The sequence below is a fragment of the Microcaecilia unicolor genome, chromosome 2 (assembly GCF_901765095.1).
Source record: "Microcaecilia unicolor chromosome 2, aMicUni1.1, whole genome shotgun sequence".
In the NCBI taxonomy this organism is placed as follows: domain Eukaryota; kingdom Metazoa; phylum Chordata; class Amphibia; order Gymnophiona; family Siphonopidae; genus Microcaecilia; species Microcaecilia unicolor.
In genome coordinates, this window is record NC_044032.1 from 210,133,627 (window position 1) to 210,152,259 (window position 18,633).

The 18,633-nt window shown below is 44.9% G+C and overlaps 1 protein-coding gene across 1 annotated transcript in view; it reads right to left on the reverse strand.

Moving 5' to 3' along the window:
- The window catches only part of TUT7 (terminal uridylyl transferase 7), a 242,055-nt gene that overhangs the window by 134,822 nt on the left and 88,600 nt on the right, over positions 1–18,633 (reverse strand). The window contains 1 exon segment of the mRNA XM_030193686.1: positions 12,882–13,032. Coding sequence (XP_030049546.1) covers positions 12,882–13,032 — 151 coding nt within the window.

An 18,633-nucleotide genomic window follows, 5' to 3' on the forward strand; every position in this document is an offset into this window, starting at 1 on the left:
GAGGGTAGCCAATGTTACTCCGATTTTTAAGAAAGGTTCCAGAGGAGATCCGGGAAATTATAGACCGGTGAGTCTGACGTCGGTGCCGGGCAAGATGGTGGAGGCTATTATTAAGAATAAAATTGCAGAGCATATACAAAAACATGGACTGATGAGACAAAGTCAGCACGGATTTAGTGAAGGGAAGTCTTGCCTCACCAATCTAATGCATTTTTTTGAGGGGGTAAGCAAACATGTGGACAATGGGGAGCCGGTTGATATTGTATATCTGGATTTTCAGAAGGCGTTTGACAAAGTGCCGCACGAAAGACTCCTGAAGAAATTGCAGAGTCATGGAATCGGAGGTAGGGTATTATTATGGATTAAGAACTGGTTGAAAGATAGGAAGCAGAGAGTAGGATTGCGTGGCCAGTATTCTCAGTGGAGGAGGGTAGTTAGTGGGGTCCCGCAGGGGTCTGTGCTGGGTCCGTTGCTTTTTAATGTATTTATAAATGACCTAGAGATGGGAATAACTAGTGAGGTAATTAAATTCGCCGATGACACAAAATTATTCAGGGTCGTCAAGTCGCAGGAGGAATGTGAACGATTACAGGAGGACCTTGCGAGACTGGGAGAATGGGCGTGCAAGTGGCAGATGAAGTTCAATGTTGACAGTGCAAAGTGATGCATGTGGGTAAGAGGAACCCGAATTATAGCTACGTCTTGCAAGGTTCCGCGTTAGGAGTTACGGATCAAGAAAGGGATCTGGGTGTCGTCGTCGATTGATACGCTGAAACCTTCTGCTCAGTGTGCTGCTGCGGCTAGGAAAGCGAATAGAATGTTGGGTGTTATTAAGAAGGGTATGGAGTCCAGGTGTGCGGATGTTATAATGCCGTTATATCGCTCCATGGTGCGACCGCACCTGGAGTATTGTGTTCAGTACTGGTCTCCGTATCTCAAAAAGATATAGTAGAATTAGAAAAGGTACAGCGAAGGCGACGAAAAGATAGTGGGGATGGGACGACTTTCCTATGAAGAGAGGCTGAGAAGGCTAGGGCTTTTCAGCTTGGAGAAGAGACGGTCTGAGGGGAGATATGATAGAAGTGTATAAAATAATGAGTGGAATGGATCGGGTGGATGTGAAGCGACTGTTTCACGCTATCCAAAAATACTAGGACTAGAGGGCATGAGTTGAAGCTACAGTGTGGTAAATTAAAACGAATCGGAGAAAATTTTTCTTCACCCACGTGTAATTAGACTCTGGAATTCATTGCCGGAGAACGTGGTACGGGCGGTTAGCTTGACGGAGTTTAAAAAGGGGTTAGATAGATTCCTAAAGGACAAGTCCATAGACCGCTATTAAATGGACTGGAAAAATTCCTCATTTTTAGGTATAACTTGTCTGGAATGTTTTTACGTTTGGGGAGCGTGCCAGGTGCCCTTGACCTGGATTGGCCACTGTCGGTGACAGGATGCTGGGCTAGATGGACCTTTGGTCTTTCCCAGTATGGCACTACTTATGTACTTATGTACTTTACTAAAGCCTTCTAACATTGGAATGTTCCTACCATTTCCCCTCACTCCTTTTCCTTCGCTCTTGCAACTGTTGAAGTTAAAGTTGTAAAAACCTCTCAAAAATGTACTCAGCCTTGCAGAATGAAAACCTCACAGAAAAATGCTAAATCAGCCCATTAAATTGGCCAATTCATTTTTTCCTAGCACATCTACCTCTTTCATACAAGCGATACATAGCAATTGTTGGTAGATAAGAACCTCATAGCCTACTCAGTCTGCCCAGTTGCACTTACTTGTATTACCATAGCCACTAATGGATCATTTTCTTATCCCTCCCTTTTCACTGCCTGGCTTCTCATGCATAAAATTCAAGGAGCTATAGCCCAACCAAGCAAAAACACTTGCCTGATTGGAAAATAAGCTTTAGACTTCAGTGTTGTATGTGATTTGGGACATTTCTGTAAGATTTCTATGTGTTTTGGTGTCATTGTGAGTGATTTAGTTTGAGGTTTATGTATTGATTAGTTTGGGTGAGGGTTTGGGTTGATGGCACTGTGGCTGGGTGGGGTGGTTATGTGGGTGGTAGGGTGGAGTTTAGTAATTTGACTATATTAGGTAGTAGGTGTTAGTTGTGCAATGGGGGTGGGGGGCAGGTTCTATTGAAGTAGTGCATGATCATCAGTGGGGCAATGTAGTTTAAGCATAGGGAAAATTAGAAACATTTGTTACCAATGGTTGAGGACATCTGGTTTATTGAAAAAAGTGTGAGATCTGCCAGAAATAAGATTCAGGTTATTGCAAATTTAATTCTGTATACTAAGGCTGATATATATTTTTTAATATACTTATTGAAACCTGGTTAGCAAGGGCAGATGGGATTTACTAACAGCAGGGTAGAGCATTGAATAGTTTACCAGCAGAGGTGGAAGTAAGCAAAACCATGAAAAAATGTGAGACTGCTTGGGGCATATTTGTCTGCAGCTCTGTCTTGGGACATATGATTGTGTATCTAGTCTTTGTGCAGGTACAAGAAGAGGAAGAAATTTGGTTGTTTTTTTGGAAACATATGTAGGTGAGTAGGGTGGTTTTGGAACAGCTGGGCAATTGCAAAGGGATTCTTTTTTGTTTTATTTATTTTTTTTTAATCGTAAGTGGGAGTAGTATTCTATATATAGCCCACCAGGGGCAGATATCTAATTCCAGGATGACTGCTGGAACTGGTCACTGGGGAGGAATATTGGGGTTGTGTTATTTTGTGTTGGGAGATTTAAATATTTATATGGATAGTTTAGGATGGAGAGAAATTAGTTGGGATTTTCTTGAGGCCATGGGAAATCTTGAGTTTGTCCAATTAGTTGATTTTCCTACTCACATTAAAGGTCATTCTTCAGACTTGTAGTTTCTTTGGACATTTCCTCGGCTTCCGATATGTTTATGTCATGCTACCCTACTGTTTAAGATGCAAACAATAAGTTCTGAGGGAGATGCAACTGCTTGGTTTGGTTCTTCAATGCATTCCTTCACCTGAAGCAGAGCTTCGAAACAAGGGAGGCCTTTACCTCTTGTCGGAGTTAAACTTGGAACAACATTGTACTGGATTCTGAATCTAAGGAGTTAGAAGACAAGATCAGGCAGCTTGGGATTTTTAGCAAGTTGTGTAACGGGACAGATAAGTGAAACTCTCCATTTTTTCATGATATTGTGAAAAAGGGAATGCATTTTTGTGGTTTTTGAAAATTGTTTTGTGCAATTTTTCTTCATAGATGGAACTGGTTTGAGTGAATTGTCATATAATTATTGGGTTGAAATTTGCATAGGGAACTAGCTTTTGAATAAGTGGTTTTCTACACAAGAGTTTTTACACTGCTGATTTTCAGTTCCTTATATGAACCAATAAAAAATCTAATGAGGGTTTGTTAAAAAGTCTATGGGGGGGGGGGGGGGGGTCTTTTACTAAGCCGCAGTACCATTTTTACCTCACAGTAGAAATCAGCTGGCGGTAAACACCGAGACGCCCATTATATTCCTATGAGCGTCTTGGTGTTTACTGTCAGCTAATTTCTACCTTGACCTAAAAACGTTACTGTGGCTTAGCAAAAGACCCCTTATGACTTTCACTGAAGCTCGTTTACTTAAATGTTCTTTACTCTTTTAATATGACTTTTCTCCACCCAGTCCATTGCAAAACATATTATTGAATGGGTGCCTTATTTACAAAACCAAGTCCAATATGTCCGGGGGGGGGGGGGGGGGGGGGGGAGTAATCTCTAGGTCCTACAAGGCTCATGCCTTTTGCCTTAGCTCTGTTTCCAAGATTTCTCAGCAGATGTGTCATCCCTGCAAATAGATTATTTTCAGTATGCATATATTTCTTTATTCTAGCTATGATGACAGAGAACTTTCCTTTTATTCTACTGCTACTGTGATTATCTCAGGAAGGGGTAAGACAGCTGTATTTGATGTTTAGAAGTGAGGTGCAAGACATTTTGGATTGGGGGGTGGGGGGGAAGGGAGGCAGGGGAATATCTCATAATGACTAGTCCTATATGAGGACTTTACTGAATTGGGCAGGGAAAGGGAAGGGGATAGGATATGGTCAGGGGGGAGGAAAGTAGGGACAGGGTTGGGAGATTATGAATGTTTATATTATTTAATAATACTGTTGTGGTTAAGATATATGGAAGAACTTTTTCTTCACACAGAATGCCATCAATACCGGGGTGGAATGGGTAGGGGGTAGCATCTCTTGAACTCCTGGTAGGGGAGAAAAAATTAGCCAACTCCTGTATGGCTATAAATTATGTCCATATTCTTTGCATATGCTTTACTTAAGTTTTTAAACATTGTTATTGCTTCCTAAATGAATACTGTTAGGGCAAAGCAATTTCCAGTATAAAGCATGTTCCCTAGCTTTGTCACTTAACTTTTTTTAAACTTGTATGATCTTGGGTGAACACTGCTACAGTAAAATAAAGCCTTTAAAAAGGATAAAAAGTTTGGTTATCTGTAACTTTATCTCCCCAGTTTTGTTGTAACCACCAACTTTTTTTTTTTTTTTTTAACAGATGCTGTATATTTGCAGGGAGGTCCCTGTAAGTTTGCTCATCTGTAACGCAAAACAACTACAGTTCTGTGTATGGGAGGGTTTTTTTTTTTTTTCAGAAACCAGCTCTGCAGGACATGATCTCATACAGATGTCTTGAAAAACAGGAGGGGTTGACAAGGTGTAAATGTGCACACTGATAGGCTCTGTGCTCTATAAACAGCTGCCTATAGGAAAAAAGGGAGGAATTGTATGGGTTGGGGTTTCTGGATTCTCTCACACAAAACAGGACATCACTCAAAAAACAAAAAAAATAAATAAAAATAAAAGATGGCTTTGCTAAATACTACGTTGTAGGTTTGCTTTACATACTCAAGTTTTTTTTTTTTAATTTCCTACTGGCTGCAGAAAATACCAGCTCTTGCAGGCAGGGCTCATGGGCTTCTGCCTGATGATGTACTAAACTTAACGAGCGAACGTGATTTTTTAAACTGGTTCTAGCCAGTTCAACGAGCAAGTAGTAAACCGTGACATGCACCAAAGGGTTCTCCGAGCCATTTTCCGATCACGGTAGCAGCTAACGAAAACGGAATGCAGATGAGCAAATTAGTATTATAATGTGTATAAATCATAATTGTAATGAGATGCACTACTGTTATCCGATTGCCTAACCGTGGAAAATCTAACGGGAGGTCTGTACCTCTCGTTGGGGCTGCGTGGGATTTATTCGCCCTCTAAAAACGTCTATAAATTTAACAAAAAAAAAAAAAAATCGAGGAGAAAAAAAACGTCCATCTGCTCTTCAGGGACGTCCTTCACTCAAAAACAACAACAACAAAAAAGCAACCAGCTGGAAACCTTTGCCTAGCCACGTCCAAGTGCTCGTCAGGGTCGTTCTTCTAAAGTGCCTAACATGGATATCCTTCACTAAAAAAAAAAAAAAAAAAAAAAAGACGTCCCTGACGAGCACTTGGACGTTTTTCTCCCAGATTTTTTTGTGATGGTGTCCTTCTGTAATGACCACCGCCAGAGAGAGACGGTGCGAGGACGTCCAAATCAAAAAAACTATATTTGGACGTCTCTTTCGATTATGCCCCTCCTCCAGGTCTCTCTCAGCCAATCACAGCGCATTTAGCTGACACCAGTGATAGCTAAACGCGCTGTGATTGGCTGAGAGAGACCTGGAGGAGGGGCAGCGGACATGCTGATAACACCCCGGGGCAGACAGAAAGGAGCAAGGCGGCCGGAGCTGCCAGCAGCATAGGGAGCCTCCTCGTAGCCCTGATCTCCCCTCTCGATTATGGGGACGACTTTTTTTTTTTCTTTCAGTGAAGGACGTCCATAAAGGACGTCCTTGACATGCACAGAGCAGCCAGCATAACGCTTAGCTGCTCTGCGCATGCTCAGCTGGCTTGGAAGGAAATCCCGTGCAAATGAGCTAGCAGCGACCAGCTCATTTGCATGCGATTTCCTTGATGCATTCCCGTTGCTTACCGATTCGTTAAGGAATCAGGAAGGGAAGGGCTTTAATGGGGTTTTTAGTGCATCTACCCCTGTGTGAATGGATCTAAAAGCCTAAGGTTTCTTGTGCAACTTAGCCTTTGTCTATATGTGTCCTTTAAAGCAAAGAGGAAGGACTCCCGGTTGGGGAATGGAGTAGAGAGGCAGAAGGTGAAGTTACTCCGGGACACAAATTGTTCTGCACTCGCAAACGGCGTCCTATCCGAAAATAAAGCGCTAATTTGGGGGTCAAGTATGTTGGGGGGGGGGGGGGGCGGAGGGATCAAGAGTGGGAGGGGAGGGTGGAGTAGGATTCTAGGGGTAGGACAAGGAAGGGTAAGGGGAAGGGGTCGAATGTGGGTGCATGAGATGTATGAGAGGGAGATGTGGCTGTCTGATAATAGGGGTGTGTGGCATGAGATGGAGGATAAAGAACTGTACCCGGGAGGTGGAGGCTGGGGACATCTCCTGGGGTGGTTATAAATTGGAAAACAGAATATGGAATGGTACAATAGTAAGAGGAGATGACGAATTTAAAGATTGTGACTTGGAATGTGGGGGGTATTCACTCCCCAATAAAGAGGCAAAAATCTTGAAAGTCCTTAATGATCAGAAAAACAACAATAGCTCTCCTGCAAGAAAACACACTTGACACACATAGAACATGAGAAGCTAAAGAGATGGTGGGTGGGTGAAATCATGGACTCCCCCCGCAGTAGGAGGGAAAGGAGGAGTGATAATACTGATCCGCAAAGGGATGCATGTGAAAATACAGAAAATTGTCAGGGATACTAGAGGGCGATATGTCCTGGTGGCTCTTGAAATAGAGAGACAACCAATGCTGTTATGTAATATATATGTGCCCAATACTTTTGAGAAGGTGTTTTATAAGACGCTTTTGCGCAGAATACAAGACATGGGTGAAAGCCTTGTTGTGATGGGTGGCGACTTTAATGAAGTCAGAGATCCGCTGCTAGATAGGTCTAAGCCGACGGGGAGGGAGCTGTCCAGAGGCCAGAGGGGTTTGGGGTTGCTGGAGGAGGCGCTAGATGTGACAGATGTCTGGAGAACCTTAAACCCGTTGGAAAAAGACTACACGCATCTGTCCAGAGCTCATCCACACTGGTCCGCATTGATTACATACTGATTGCAAGGGAACTGTTAATGCAAGTGCAGGGGACTAAGATTGGACCAATAGTTGTCTCTGACCCATGCCTGGGTCTCGACAGAGATGCGATGGATAATAATGCGCAGAGAGTCTTTTCTTGGCATTTCCCGACATATCTCTATCAAGATAGGCAATTCAGTTACAATTGAAAGACTAGGTGGGAACAATATCAAGGGGAGAAAATGAGGCCCATAGGAATGATCGGTGCTCTTTGGGAAGCCGCGGAAAGCGGTTCTCCGGGGTGAGACAATAGCCTATAATAGTTTTCAAAGGAAGGTACGGAAGCGAGAAGTATTGAGATGGGATGGAAGAGGGTAAACAACTTTAAGGAGACAATTTGGTCACACTCACGGGCCCCTGTTATTAGAGGCGTAGCAAGCCTTAAATGAACTGCTGCAGCAGTCAGCGCAAAAATCTGCAATGTACTACAAATATCAACTGTATAAATTTGCTAACAAAGGGGGGAAATTTCTGGCTAGACTATTGAAAAGGCAGGTAGGGTCCAGAAAAGTGCTCTCGCTAGTTAATAAACCAAAAAGAACTGAAACACACGGATAGTGCAATAGCAGAGATTTTTAGGCAATTCTACGAACAGTTGCATAAGCCCCAATTAGAAGTGGTAACTCCGAGCGCAGCATACCTTGGAAGTGTGGAGCTACCAAAGTGAATACTGCAGACTTAAAGATCTTAAATGCAGCAATAACAGAGGATGAGGTAGATTGGGTAGTGCAGCAGAGCTCCCTGGGTAAGACACCTGGACCGGATGGCCTCAGCAACGAATTTTATAAATTACTTAGGCCAGGAATTGGTCGACAATTAGCGGAGGTATTTAATGAAGTGGTCAGAAGGGGACAGATGCCTGACCATTTGAATACGGCTAATATTACGGTCATACTGAAACCACTCAAACAAGCACATCTACCGGAGTCTTATCGGCCTATTTTCTTTGCTGAACTCAGACAAATTTCTAGCTAGATACTGGCGATTAGGCTGGCTTGGTTCTTGCCGACATGTTGAACAGTCACAGGTGGGTTTCGTTGAAAGGTTGGAAAGTGGTCAAGAATGTGAGACGAATACCTGGGGCGTTGGAGCGAGTGAGGGACGAAGGTTTGCAAGCTATGTTAATAAGTTTTGATGCTGAAAAAGCCTTTGACAGGGTGGACTGGGGCTTTATATTTGAGACCTTAAAGGCCTATGGTATAAAGGGTTTTTTTTGGAAGGCTATAAAGACGTTATATACAGATCCTAAGGCGAGACTAGTGTCAATGAGTTTATTTCTGACTGGTTTGCCATAGGGCGGGGTACCCGGCAGGGATGCCCGCTCTCGCCGCTACTATTCGTATTGACCCTGGATCCGCTTTTACAGGAAATTGGCAGCAATGTAGAAATTAAAGGTGTTCAGATCCTGGATCAGGAATTTAAACTGCAGCATTTGCAGATGGTTTACTGGTGCTGATCACGGAACCGCAGAATTCGTTGAATCAGTTGTTGGAGAGTAAGCAGGAATATGGGGACTTTCGGGCTTCAAATTGAATCTAGAGAAATCGGAGGCTTTAGTCAGTGCGGGGGTAGATCCAGTGATTTGGAGTTGTCACAGATCGTCAAGCACGCAAGGAATTTAAGTATTTGGGAGTGCAACTGTCGATGGATCCGGCACAACTATACAGGGTTAATGTCCTTCGTCTGATTGGGGAACACTAAAGCACAACTGACGGCTTGGGTTTCCTTGCCGTTGTCTTTTCTAGGTAGAATTCATTTATACCGCAATGGTCATATTCCCGAAATGGTTGTACATGTTGCAGATTTTACCTATTAGGCTGTTGGTTAGAGATCTGAAAGCTCTGCAGAGGCACATAGCATGGTTTTGCTGGGCGGGGGAAAAAATCGAAAATGAAGTGGAAACATGTGTATGGGGCTCAGTGTGAGGGTGGGTTGGGCATGCCTGACTTAAAAGATTATAACTGGGCTTGCATGGCCAGGCACCTGCGAGATTGGGTCTTTGCAGGTCGACAACCTATACTGACATAGGTTGGGAACAAGCTTTTTTTCGGCCATGGTCCTTAAATTGCTTATTACACTCTAAAAAAGTGAGGATAGCAACTCCTTTCAAGATAGTGTACTCTTGCAACCTTTACGTTACGCCTGGAGGGTGTTATTGGGTTTCTGTGGGGCAAGATCCGGAGGCCAGTGTGGCTGTTAACATTAGTGGGAATGTAGAATTCCCGGCGGGTAGGGAGAATCGAATTTTCTAAAGATATGGAGCGACAGGGAGTGACACTACTGGAGAGTTTTCTTCAAGTAGATGGGTCGCTGTGCCCTATGGGGAATTTGAAAAGAGGTGTGCAGGAGGTTCACTGGCGAGATTGGCCTACTTACAACTGGAACACTACTTCAGAAGCTTGCCCCGGTCTGTACTCACATTGGATTTTGGGAAGAAGATTCGGGATTTTCTGAAAGGGGATGCAGTAGGGCAGACATCAATCTCTTGGTTTCATAAGGTATTGAGGGACTTAAAACCCCCAAAAGATGTTAGGGAGGTAGTGGGGAGATGGGAGCAAGAGTTGGGGGGTTCATTTGCTATAGAAAAGGTGATGACAGCACTAAAAGGGATGACAGGGGTAGTGCATAGTGCCGAACTGCAGGAGTGTCATTTTAGATCAATTCACAGGGCATACTTCTCGGGTAAGCAAGCATGGCATGCAGGGATAGTGGAGGCTGATAGATGCCGGGAGTGTGGAATGGGCATGCCTTCTTTGGCGCATGGGATGTGGCAGTGTCAGCGTATTCGGGGTTTTCTGGACGGCTCTCGCCCGGTTTTGTATCGAAGATCTTGGGTTGTAGAATACAGTTTGACGTGTCATGTTTAGCTCATCAAGAGTGTGGGCGGTGGGAACAAGAGAAGAGAAGAGAAGTTGTTCCTGAGTAAGTCCTGCATTCTGGGGAAGAAAATGCATATTGAATCATTGGTTAATGGACATACCACCCTCCAACTGGTACTGGAGGAACAAGTTGCACGCGCTTATGATAGGGAGGCCAGGGGTGCCCGATTTACTCCGAAAAGGAGGAAGCACTTTATTAAACATGGACAGCATATTTGAATGTAGTAGCTCCCAGAGCTAGGTGTTGAATGAGTTGGGGTGAATGGGGATGACTGTGGAGTTTAGAGTGAATGGTGAGGCAGGGGGACGTAATGAGGGGGGGAGAAGGGGGTGGGTGAGAGGGGATAGCTTGGGGTTAACCTCTGAGATGAGTACCGCTGACAACTGATATTGTGGAGTCTGTTTTATTCCTTGAGGGTGTTGATATCATTAATAAAGCTGTAAGACTCATATAAGAGGCGGTGGTATTAGATGAAGGATAAGAAACAAGGCCCTTTGCAGTAGGTCGTGTCATTAAGCTACTGCCTCATAAGAAAGGATGTTGGTTGTTCTGATGAGACTTTCTTATTATCAATACCCTGAACAGCATATCATACATGTTGTTGCATTCTACAAAGATGGTTCTCGTTAATAAACTTAAGGGGGGAGGTGGGTAAGGGGAGGGAGGTAGGAGGGGGGGATAAAACATTAACAATTATATGGTGACTTGAGTTATAACATTGATTATTTGTATTGGTCTCCTTTCATTGCATAATCTGTACAAGCTCTGTTGCTATTAATAAAAAAGATTTAAACATAAAGCAAAGAGGAAAAAGGGTCAATCCTTTGTTTCAAAATCTAAAGGGCTGTCATTCAGTAGTCTGTCGTTCTTAAAAAAGGGACAGACCTAACACAACCTAGCTCAAAAATAAGCACAAAGTATCCCTTTTCGAAGAAAAAACATAATAAATAAACCATGCACATTCCACCATGGATGTAGGGGGCGGTGTTGTGTAGGTTTTTTATGACACTTCCCGTCATGTGACCCATCCAAGATGGCGACCAGCAAACAGAAAAGGGGGCGTGGTTATGGCACTTCCTGTGATGTCAAAAACAGGGGTGGGTTTATGCAAAGAGGCGGGCTATGCATATAAACTAGGGTTATAAAAAAGGGATGTGCTATGATGCCATATCTGATGACATCAAACGGGGTGGGCATAGTGGGTGGGGTTTGGGCATGTCCTTGTTTCTGACTAGCTGTTAGGACTAGAGGTGAGTGTGACTACCTGTCAAAATATGCAAATTAGCTTTGACAAATGCCAGTGAGATTCACTACTTACTACACATTTCACCTAGTGAACACTTTATCATTGTATGAACATAGAATTAAACTCATACTCTTACCTCCTTTTTTCAAACTTTCAAAGACATACACACACACAAAGAATTAAATAAACTTCATCCACCAGCAGAGGCCACCTCTGTTATCAGTCTCCTTCACATCATAAGAGCCTTTCAGTTCCCATTCCAACAAGAAAATTTTGACACAGTTTCAAATGTGGCTGCTGCTAAGGAAGAGATTGGGGGGGGGGGGGGGGGGGGAGGAATTTAAAGCTTAACTGCATAATTTCCACTCAGTTACTTTTTTCTTGATGATTGGTTGGTTGTTTTTCATACTTGTTTATATGTGACTTTAAATAAGAAAAAAAAATTAAAATGTGGCTACTGCTAAATATTCTGCAGAATTACAGTGGTTAGAATTTCCAAATTAATAATTTAATAGTTCCCTTTTTTTAAAGAAACAGAATGAGTAATTCCATATATGTGAAATACGGCAAAAGCAAAATTAGAACGCATGGTCAAAACAAAAATCCAACTGATTTATTTATTTCAGCATGAATGGTGGAAAGGTTTTTTGAGACAAAAGGAAGCTTGTCTCCCTCCCTGGAAGGTGTAATGACCTGGAACACATTCATTAGCAGCTTGACTGGATAAAGCTGCTTGCTGCATATATGGAAAGTAAGTGAAATGGCTGCATGACCACTATTCTCAATATTTCAGGAATGAATTAAGGTAGGATAAGTACCTCCATCTTTGCAAAGATATAAATGTACCTAGATAATTATAACACCAGTTCCAAGAAAAATACAGAAAGTTGTTAAGTGAGATGACAGCTACACACTCAGGCCAAGAAGAAACAGTTTAACACCCCCCCTTCCCCCATGTCACGTGACACCCCAAGAGAAAATATAAAACATTTTGTATGGCAGCACATCGGACAAGTTTTCAGGAAAATATCAGTGGCTAGGATAAAGTATTTAGATTCTAAGGAAATGTGCTGATCCAGGTACTTCAGCAGATCAATATACTAACAGCCCTATAAAAATTTCTTTCCATGTTCAGCTTCACTAGTTAAAGAAAGAATTTTTTTTCATTTCCCCCATACTGCCGAGCAGAGAGTGAGCTGCTAAGCAATTAAAAAGAGGTTGGAATCCATGAGTCCTGTATCTTTTTCTCAGCCCAAATGGTATATAAGAGGCAAGAACGCTCTAATTTTGATAAACAATTCATAATTTCCAAAAGAGCCACAAAGATCAAGTTTTGCTTTTCCACCTTTCCACCAATCAATGAGAAACAACAATCCATACAGGTTAAAATTTCAAGTACCAGAGATAACTTGTGATTGCACCATTTCATCTGCCTGTTGAAACACTGGCGTAGAAAGGAACACCACCAACTATTACTTCTTACGCATTCTTGTTTTTCTTAATACATCAGTTTATGACAACGCTAATTGATACAATTACCAGTCACTTACTGTAGCACTGGATGCAAACTTGATCCAAAATTTTCAAATGTGCAGAGGTCAATGGTGGTAAAGGATCAAGTTCAATTTTTTTGAAGTCCTCTGGACAATCCTTTTTTAGGTGACCATCTCGTTTACATAAGCTGCACACAACCATAGGTGACTATATAAAAGGAGAAAATTATTAAGCACTATTCCATAACATATGCCCAAATTAAAGAACTTGCTTCACTGCCCTGTGGAAAGTTAGAAGCACCATTTGTCTAAGGCTCTGTCCACAATACGAAAGTTTTTAAGATTGATTTCATGAAGCAGGTTGAGTAAAGTGGTGTAAAAATGTATTAAGTTAGTCCAATAAAAAGGTATCATATTTCTTTTTCTATGAAACAGGTTCAATGCATAGAGGGCCTGTGTTAGGTCTCTGGCGCCCCCTGCAAACTGTCAGTTACCCACTGCCCTGTCCCAGTCCAGCCCACCCTCTCCTTTCTCTTCTCCCTCCCCCCTTCTCCCACCTGCCCCCTTTTTCAGCCCCCCCTTCTCCCACCTGCCCCCTTTTTCAGCCCCAGCTCCATTCTCTTACCCATCCCCTGGATCAGCTCCCACCTCCAGCTCTGCTTCTAGTCAAACAGGTCTGCCGGCAATGCACACTCCTCCAATCCACAGATTAACTGCTTCTGGTTTCACAAAACCGGACGTAGTTAATTTTGTGACTTAGAGGAATACACGGTGCCAGTGCACCAGACAATTTGACTAGAGGCAGAGCAGCAGTAGTGAAAAAGAGCAGGGTAACTGGGGAGGACTAAAGCCAGGCGGCTCCGCTGCTTTGCATAGCCTGCTTACCACGTTCCGCCGGCCCTGAACGCATAGAGCACATGGCTAAATGGGTAACTGAACTTTTCTTCAATCTATTTCTCCAGTCTCCATTCACAATATTCTCTAACTCCTTCATGCCCTTCTATTTTTCTTTCCAACCCTTGCCTCCTCTTGCCTGGCTTTTGTTGGTTTGTTTTCTTATTATTCCTTTTTCTATTTCCTTTGCTTCCTCTCTGCTGCAAAGGGAATCTGTTTTTGTTAAAAAGGTTTCCGGTGAGCTGACATGGTGGACCTGGATTTGATTACCAGGCAAAGTCTTCTGTGGCAAGTGGGGAAGAAGTCCAAGTCATTGTGCAAAGGCAACACCTGGCTATTGGATTTAAAGATCATAACTGCAGAACTCTGGAGAGAGCCATAGTGGCTACAGTTGCTGAAGTAACTAGACTACGTAACTCAAGAGACAGGCCTAAGACCAAAGTGGGAAGGTTCCTCCATGGGCACTGGGCCCTGACACTGGAAGTGGTCCTGAACCAGCGGCAGCAGAAAGGGCTTGTGTACGAGCAGCTGGATGAAATCCGCATACCATGGCCATCTGAGCCAATATGGAGCCACAAAAATCATCTGGCCCTGATGTAAGTGGATCTGATGCAGGACCCTCCTTATGAGCAGCCATGGTGGAAAGACATACAGGAGGTCCTCCACTAGACAAGGCTGCAGTAGCACATCCAGTCCTTCAGACCTGAGCTCTCGACCCCAGCTGAAAAAAGAGCCACTTTGGCACTGGCTCAGGTTGCCATGAGGTCCATCAACGGCACACCCTAGCGTTCCGTGATGGAGAGGAACACTGTTGGGGACAGTTCCCATTCCAGCGGGTCCAACGATGTTCTGCTGAGAAAGTCCACCTGCACGTTGAGGTGGGCTACCGACGTTCTGCTGAGAAAGTCCACCTGCACGTTGAGGTGGGCCACCGATAACAGGAGTGACGTGCCGCCCACACAAAAAGCAGGCTTGTTTCCACTGCCTGAGCTGTGCTGTTCATGCCCCCATCAACTGATATAAGCGACTGTCGTTGTGTTGTTGGACAACACCTGGACCAGCTTGTCTTGAATCAGAACCAGTAATGCCTCCAACACCTTGGCTACTGCCTGGAGTTCCAAGTGATTGACGGACCACTGTGCTTCCGCGCTAACCAACGGCCCTGCGCACTGGAGTGCAGGCAATGTGCCCCCCCCCCCAGCCTAACAGACTGACATCCGTCACTACCCAGAATCCACTGCAGAGGTGCAGAAGCACCCCCCTTCTGCAAATTGCCCTCCTGAAGCCACCACATGTTGAGTCAGGCCCACGATGTCCATCAGGAGCTGTACCTGATAGTCTGCTGAAACCGGCAACCACCGGACTCAGGAGGGAGTGTTACAACGGGTGCATATGCACTCTTACCCAGGGAACCATGTCCATGGTCGCTGTCATGGACCCATTTCCAAGGACACAGCATCCTGAGAAGAGCGCGAACTTGATTGTGCAACTTGGCCACCTGAGAGGCCAGCAGGAACACCTTGCCCTGGGCCAGGCCGAACCGCACTACCAGATATTCCAGTGTCTGGGAGAGACGCAGATGGAGCTTGGTAAAATTGACGACCCCACCGAGCGACTGCAGCACGTCCACCACCCTGGAGGTGACCTCCTTGCATCTGCACTCCGAAAATGCCTGGATCAGCCAGTCATCTAGGTATGGGTGACCCCAAATACCCTCCCACCACTACAATCATGACCTTGGAAAAGGTTTTGGGCGCAGTTGCCAGGCTGAATAGAAGGGCCTGAAACTGGAAATGATGACCCAACACTGCAAACCGAAGGAAACATTGGTGTGGACGCAAAATGGGAACGTACAAGTACGCCTCCTTGAGATCCAGGGCTGTGAGAAACACTACCGGCTGTATGGCTGCCAGCACGGAGTGAAAAGTCTACATGTGAAAGTGCTGGACCTTGAGAAAATGGTTCACGTGCTTCAGGTCCAACATCAGCCAGTGGCAGCCATCCTTCTTTGGTACCACAAAACAGATGTAATAGCAAAACTGACCCCGTTCCCCCGGCAGAACGGGCACTATGGCACCAAGTTCCCGAAAGGTGACCAGGGTGGCAAGCACTGCCAAGCACTTGGAAGGCGCTCTGCATGGGAATTCCAAGAAAAATCTCCCATGGGAGAGGAGAACTCTAACTTGTAGTCTTCTCTGATAATGTTGAGAACCCACTGGTCCAACGTAATGCGGGCCCACTGCTCGAGGGATAGGGCCAGCCGACCCCCTACGCACAGAGTGAGCAGAGGCCCAGCGTCCCATCATTGGGCAGCCCTCGCTGGGGGAGCAGACTGAGATCCAGTCCCTGAGCCCTGGTTGTCATCAAAAAGGATGATCGCTGCAGGAACCAGGTCACTGAGAGCCCACAGAGGGAAGCCGCTGTGGGCATTCCTGTTCTGGCCGATACTTCCCAGCCTCCTTAAAATGAGGCTGTGCCACATCATCCAAATGCTGGCTTCCACTGGTTGTCCAGGAATGGAATCTCCCAAGTTCTTGACCAGTATCTCCAGGTCATCCCCAAGCAACAAAAATGACCCCAAAAGGGGAGTTTGGTAAGCCATTGCTTCAACGCCACGTCAGCCTCCCAATGGCGCAGCCACAAAAGCCATCAAAACGTAATGGCCAACGCCATCTACTTAGCATAAGAATGCACAAGGTCACACAACGCATCGCCAAATATGGCAAGCCAGATTCCAGAGACAGAAAATCTGTTCCTCACTGCTCATCCCCCATAGCTAGGTATGCCGCCTGCTGCACCCAGGAGAGGCAAGCTCTCGCCACATAGTAGCTGCAGATGGAAGCATGGAGAAAAAAAAGCCAAAACCGCGAAGGCTTGTTTCAGGGACACCTCCAGTTTCCAGTCCTGAACATCATTTAAGGCAATACCGCCTTCCACCAAAAGTATAGTCTTCTTGGGGACCACTATCACCAGTGCGTCCACCTATGGAAGTTGCAAATTAAGCCTGGGGCACTGGATAAAGGTGAGTCATGGCATTCGCCATCTGGAGTGAACCATTGCACTACAATGAACTCCTTGATAGCCTCATGCACTGGGAAGGACTGGATTGGTAACCTGGTGCTAGCCATTTTTGGATTCGCAATGGCTGGCGCTGGGGAGTGGTCCATCAAGATAACGAGTGCCCACAGTGTGTGGACAATTAAGAAGGGCAACTCCTGCTTATGAAAAATCCTGACGGCCGAGGGGTTGTCAGGTTCCAATGATAGCAGTTATCCCTCCTCCAAGTCCTCTGCCAGAAGAGACTGGCTGGACCCGCCACACAGGGCCAGATTTGATCCAGGAAGAGAAGGAAGGGAGGGTGTGGACAACGACCCCACCTCAGATGCAGCAGAGCCCAGTCACTGCCTTTTCCCTAGGGGATCCAGAGGCAATGGTTGCGCAAGAACTGCAAGGCTGTTCAGTCCAACAACCCCAATCTGCTGCTGTGCCTTCTTCATCAGGGAAGCCTGATGAAGTAAAAGAACAATCTACAGAAAACAGGGCCTCCACTCCAGCAGCCCCCCGTTTCCAACACCAAAGAGGGCCTGAGTACAGTGGGGTCCAAAGCCCCCATGGAGGGCAAATGCACTGAAAAGAACTGTTCTGCAGGCAAGATGGCCACAGGAGCTGATGCATTGAACTGAAGGGAAGGAGAGTGAACGTGGGAACTCCCCGTGTGGGCAGGCAACATGTTGTCCGCCGCCACTACCGCAGTTTCTACCTCAGTGGACTCCAACCTACCATGCAGAGACCAGATGCTGTGCGCCACCTTACGCACCGTAAGCAGCGCTTCCCGGTCTCTGTTGCCATGAAAACCACAAAACGAAGGAAGACAGAAAGGGAGAAACATTCACCTAGCAGCCGCACTGTCAAGTGCAGTCTCACACACAGAAAACTCTGCCAAAGAATGGTTCAGCTGCTCCCCTTCTCCTCAAGCTCCTACCCTGCTGCTTTGACTTCTCCCTTTGTTGATTTTTTTTTATCAAGTCTTTTTTGTTGTTGTTGTTAGCTGCTTGTAGACAAGCCAGCAGGGATCAAACCCACTAAGACCACATCTCAGACATGAAGTGTTCTTTTATACTACTTTTTTTTTTAAGAGAAGTGGCACTGAGCAAAGGAGAGGGCACGCGGAGAGGACAGTGGTATGGGGATACTCAGGATAAGGGAGGGACAGGATGACCAGGTATAGCCCCCAAAAGCTGGTGCCGTATAGCCAAACCACCCCCATGCTCAACTGCTCATGAAACCTAGACTCGTAACAGAAAAATCCAGGAGCTAGTGGAGATCCATCCATCCGCCTTCTGGAGACAGAGATATACTGACTTGCTGAGCAGCTAGCCGTGCTATATCACTGAGTTACAATCAGTGTTCTATATCTCCACCTGCTGGTGACGCTAAGAAGTCACTGACAGTTCCAATTGAGCTGGAGGCCAAATGAAGTAGGAGGAAACTGCCAAGCCTACTAAATTAAAAAAAAAAAAAAAAAGTGGCTTACTGGGGATTTTTTTTTTTTTTTTGAAGACAGCAAATCACCATTCTATTAATACAGCATTGACTCAGGCAGTGAAGGGGGGAAAAATAATAGGGGAGTCACGCTGGACTCTATCCCTCAAAAGGGATCATGGAAAACAAATAGCCCAAGTCACTATTCAATCAACAGGACATTTCTCCATAGTAATGAGATATGAATGTATAAACTGAATTTATCACCACATCCTTACAAATTAGTTCAGACACAGATCTTAGCAGAGTAATGGGGCGTATTTTCAAAGCACTTAAACTTACAAAGCTACATAGTACCCTATGGAACTTTGTAAGTCTAAGCGCTTTGAAAATGATCCCCAAATGTCTCCATAGTTTTCACATGCTTCTCTAA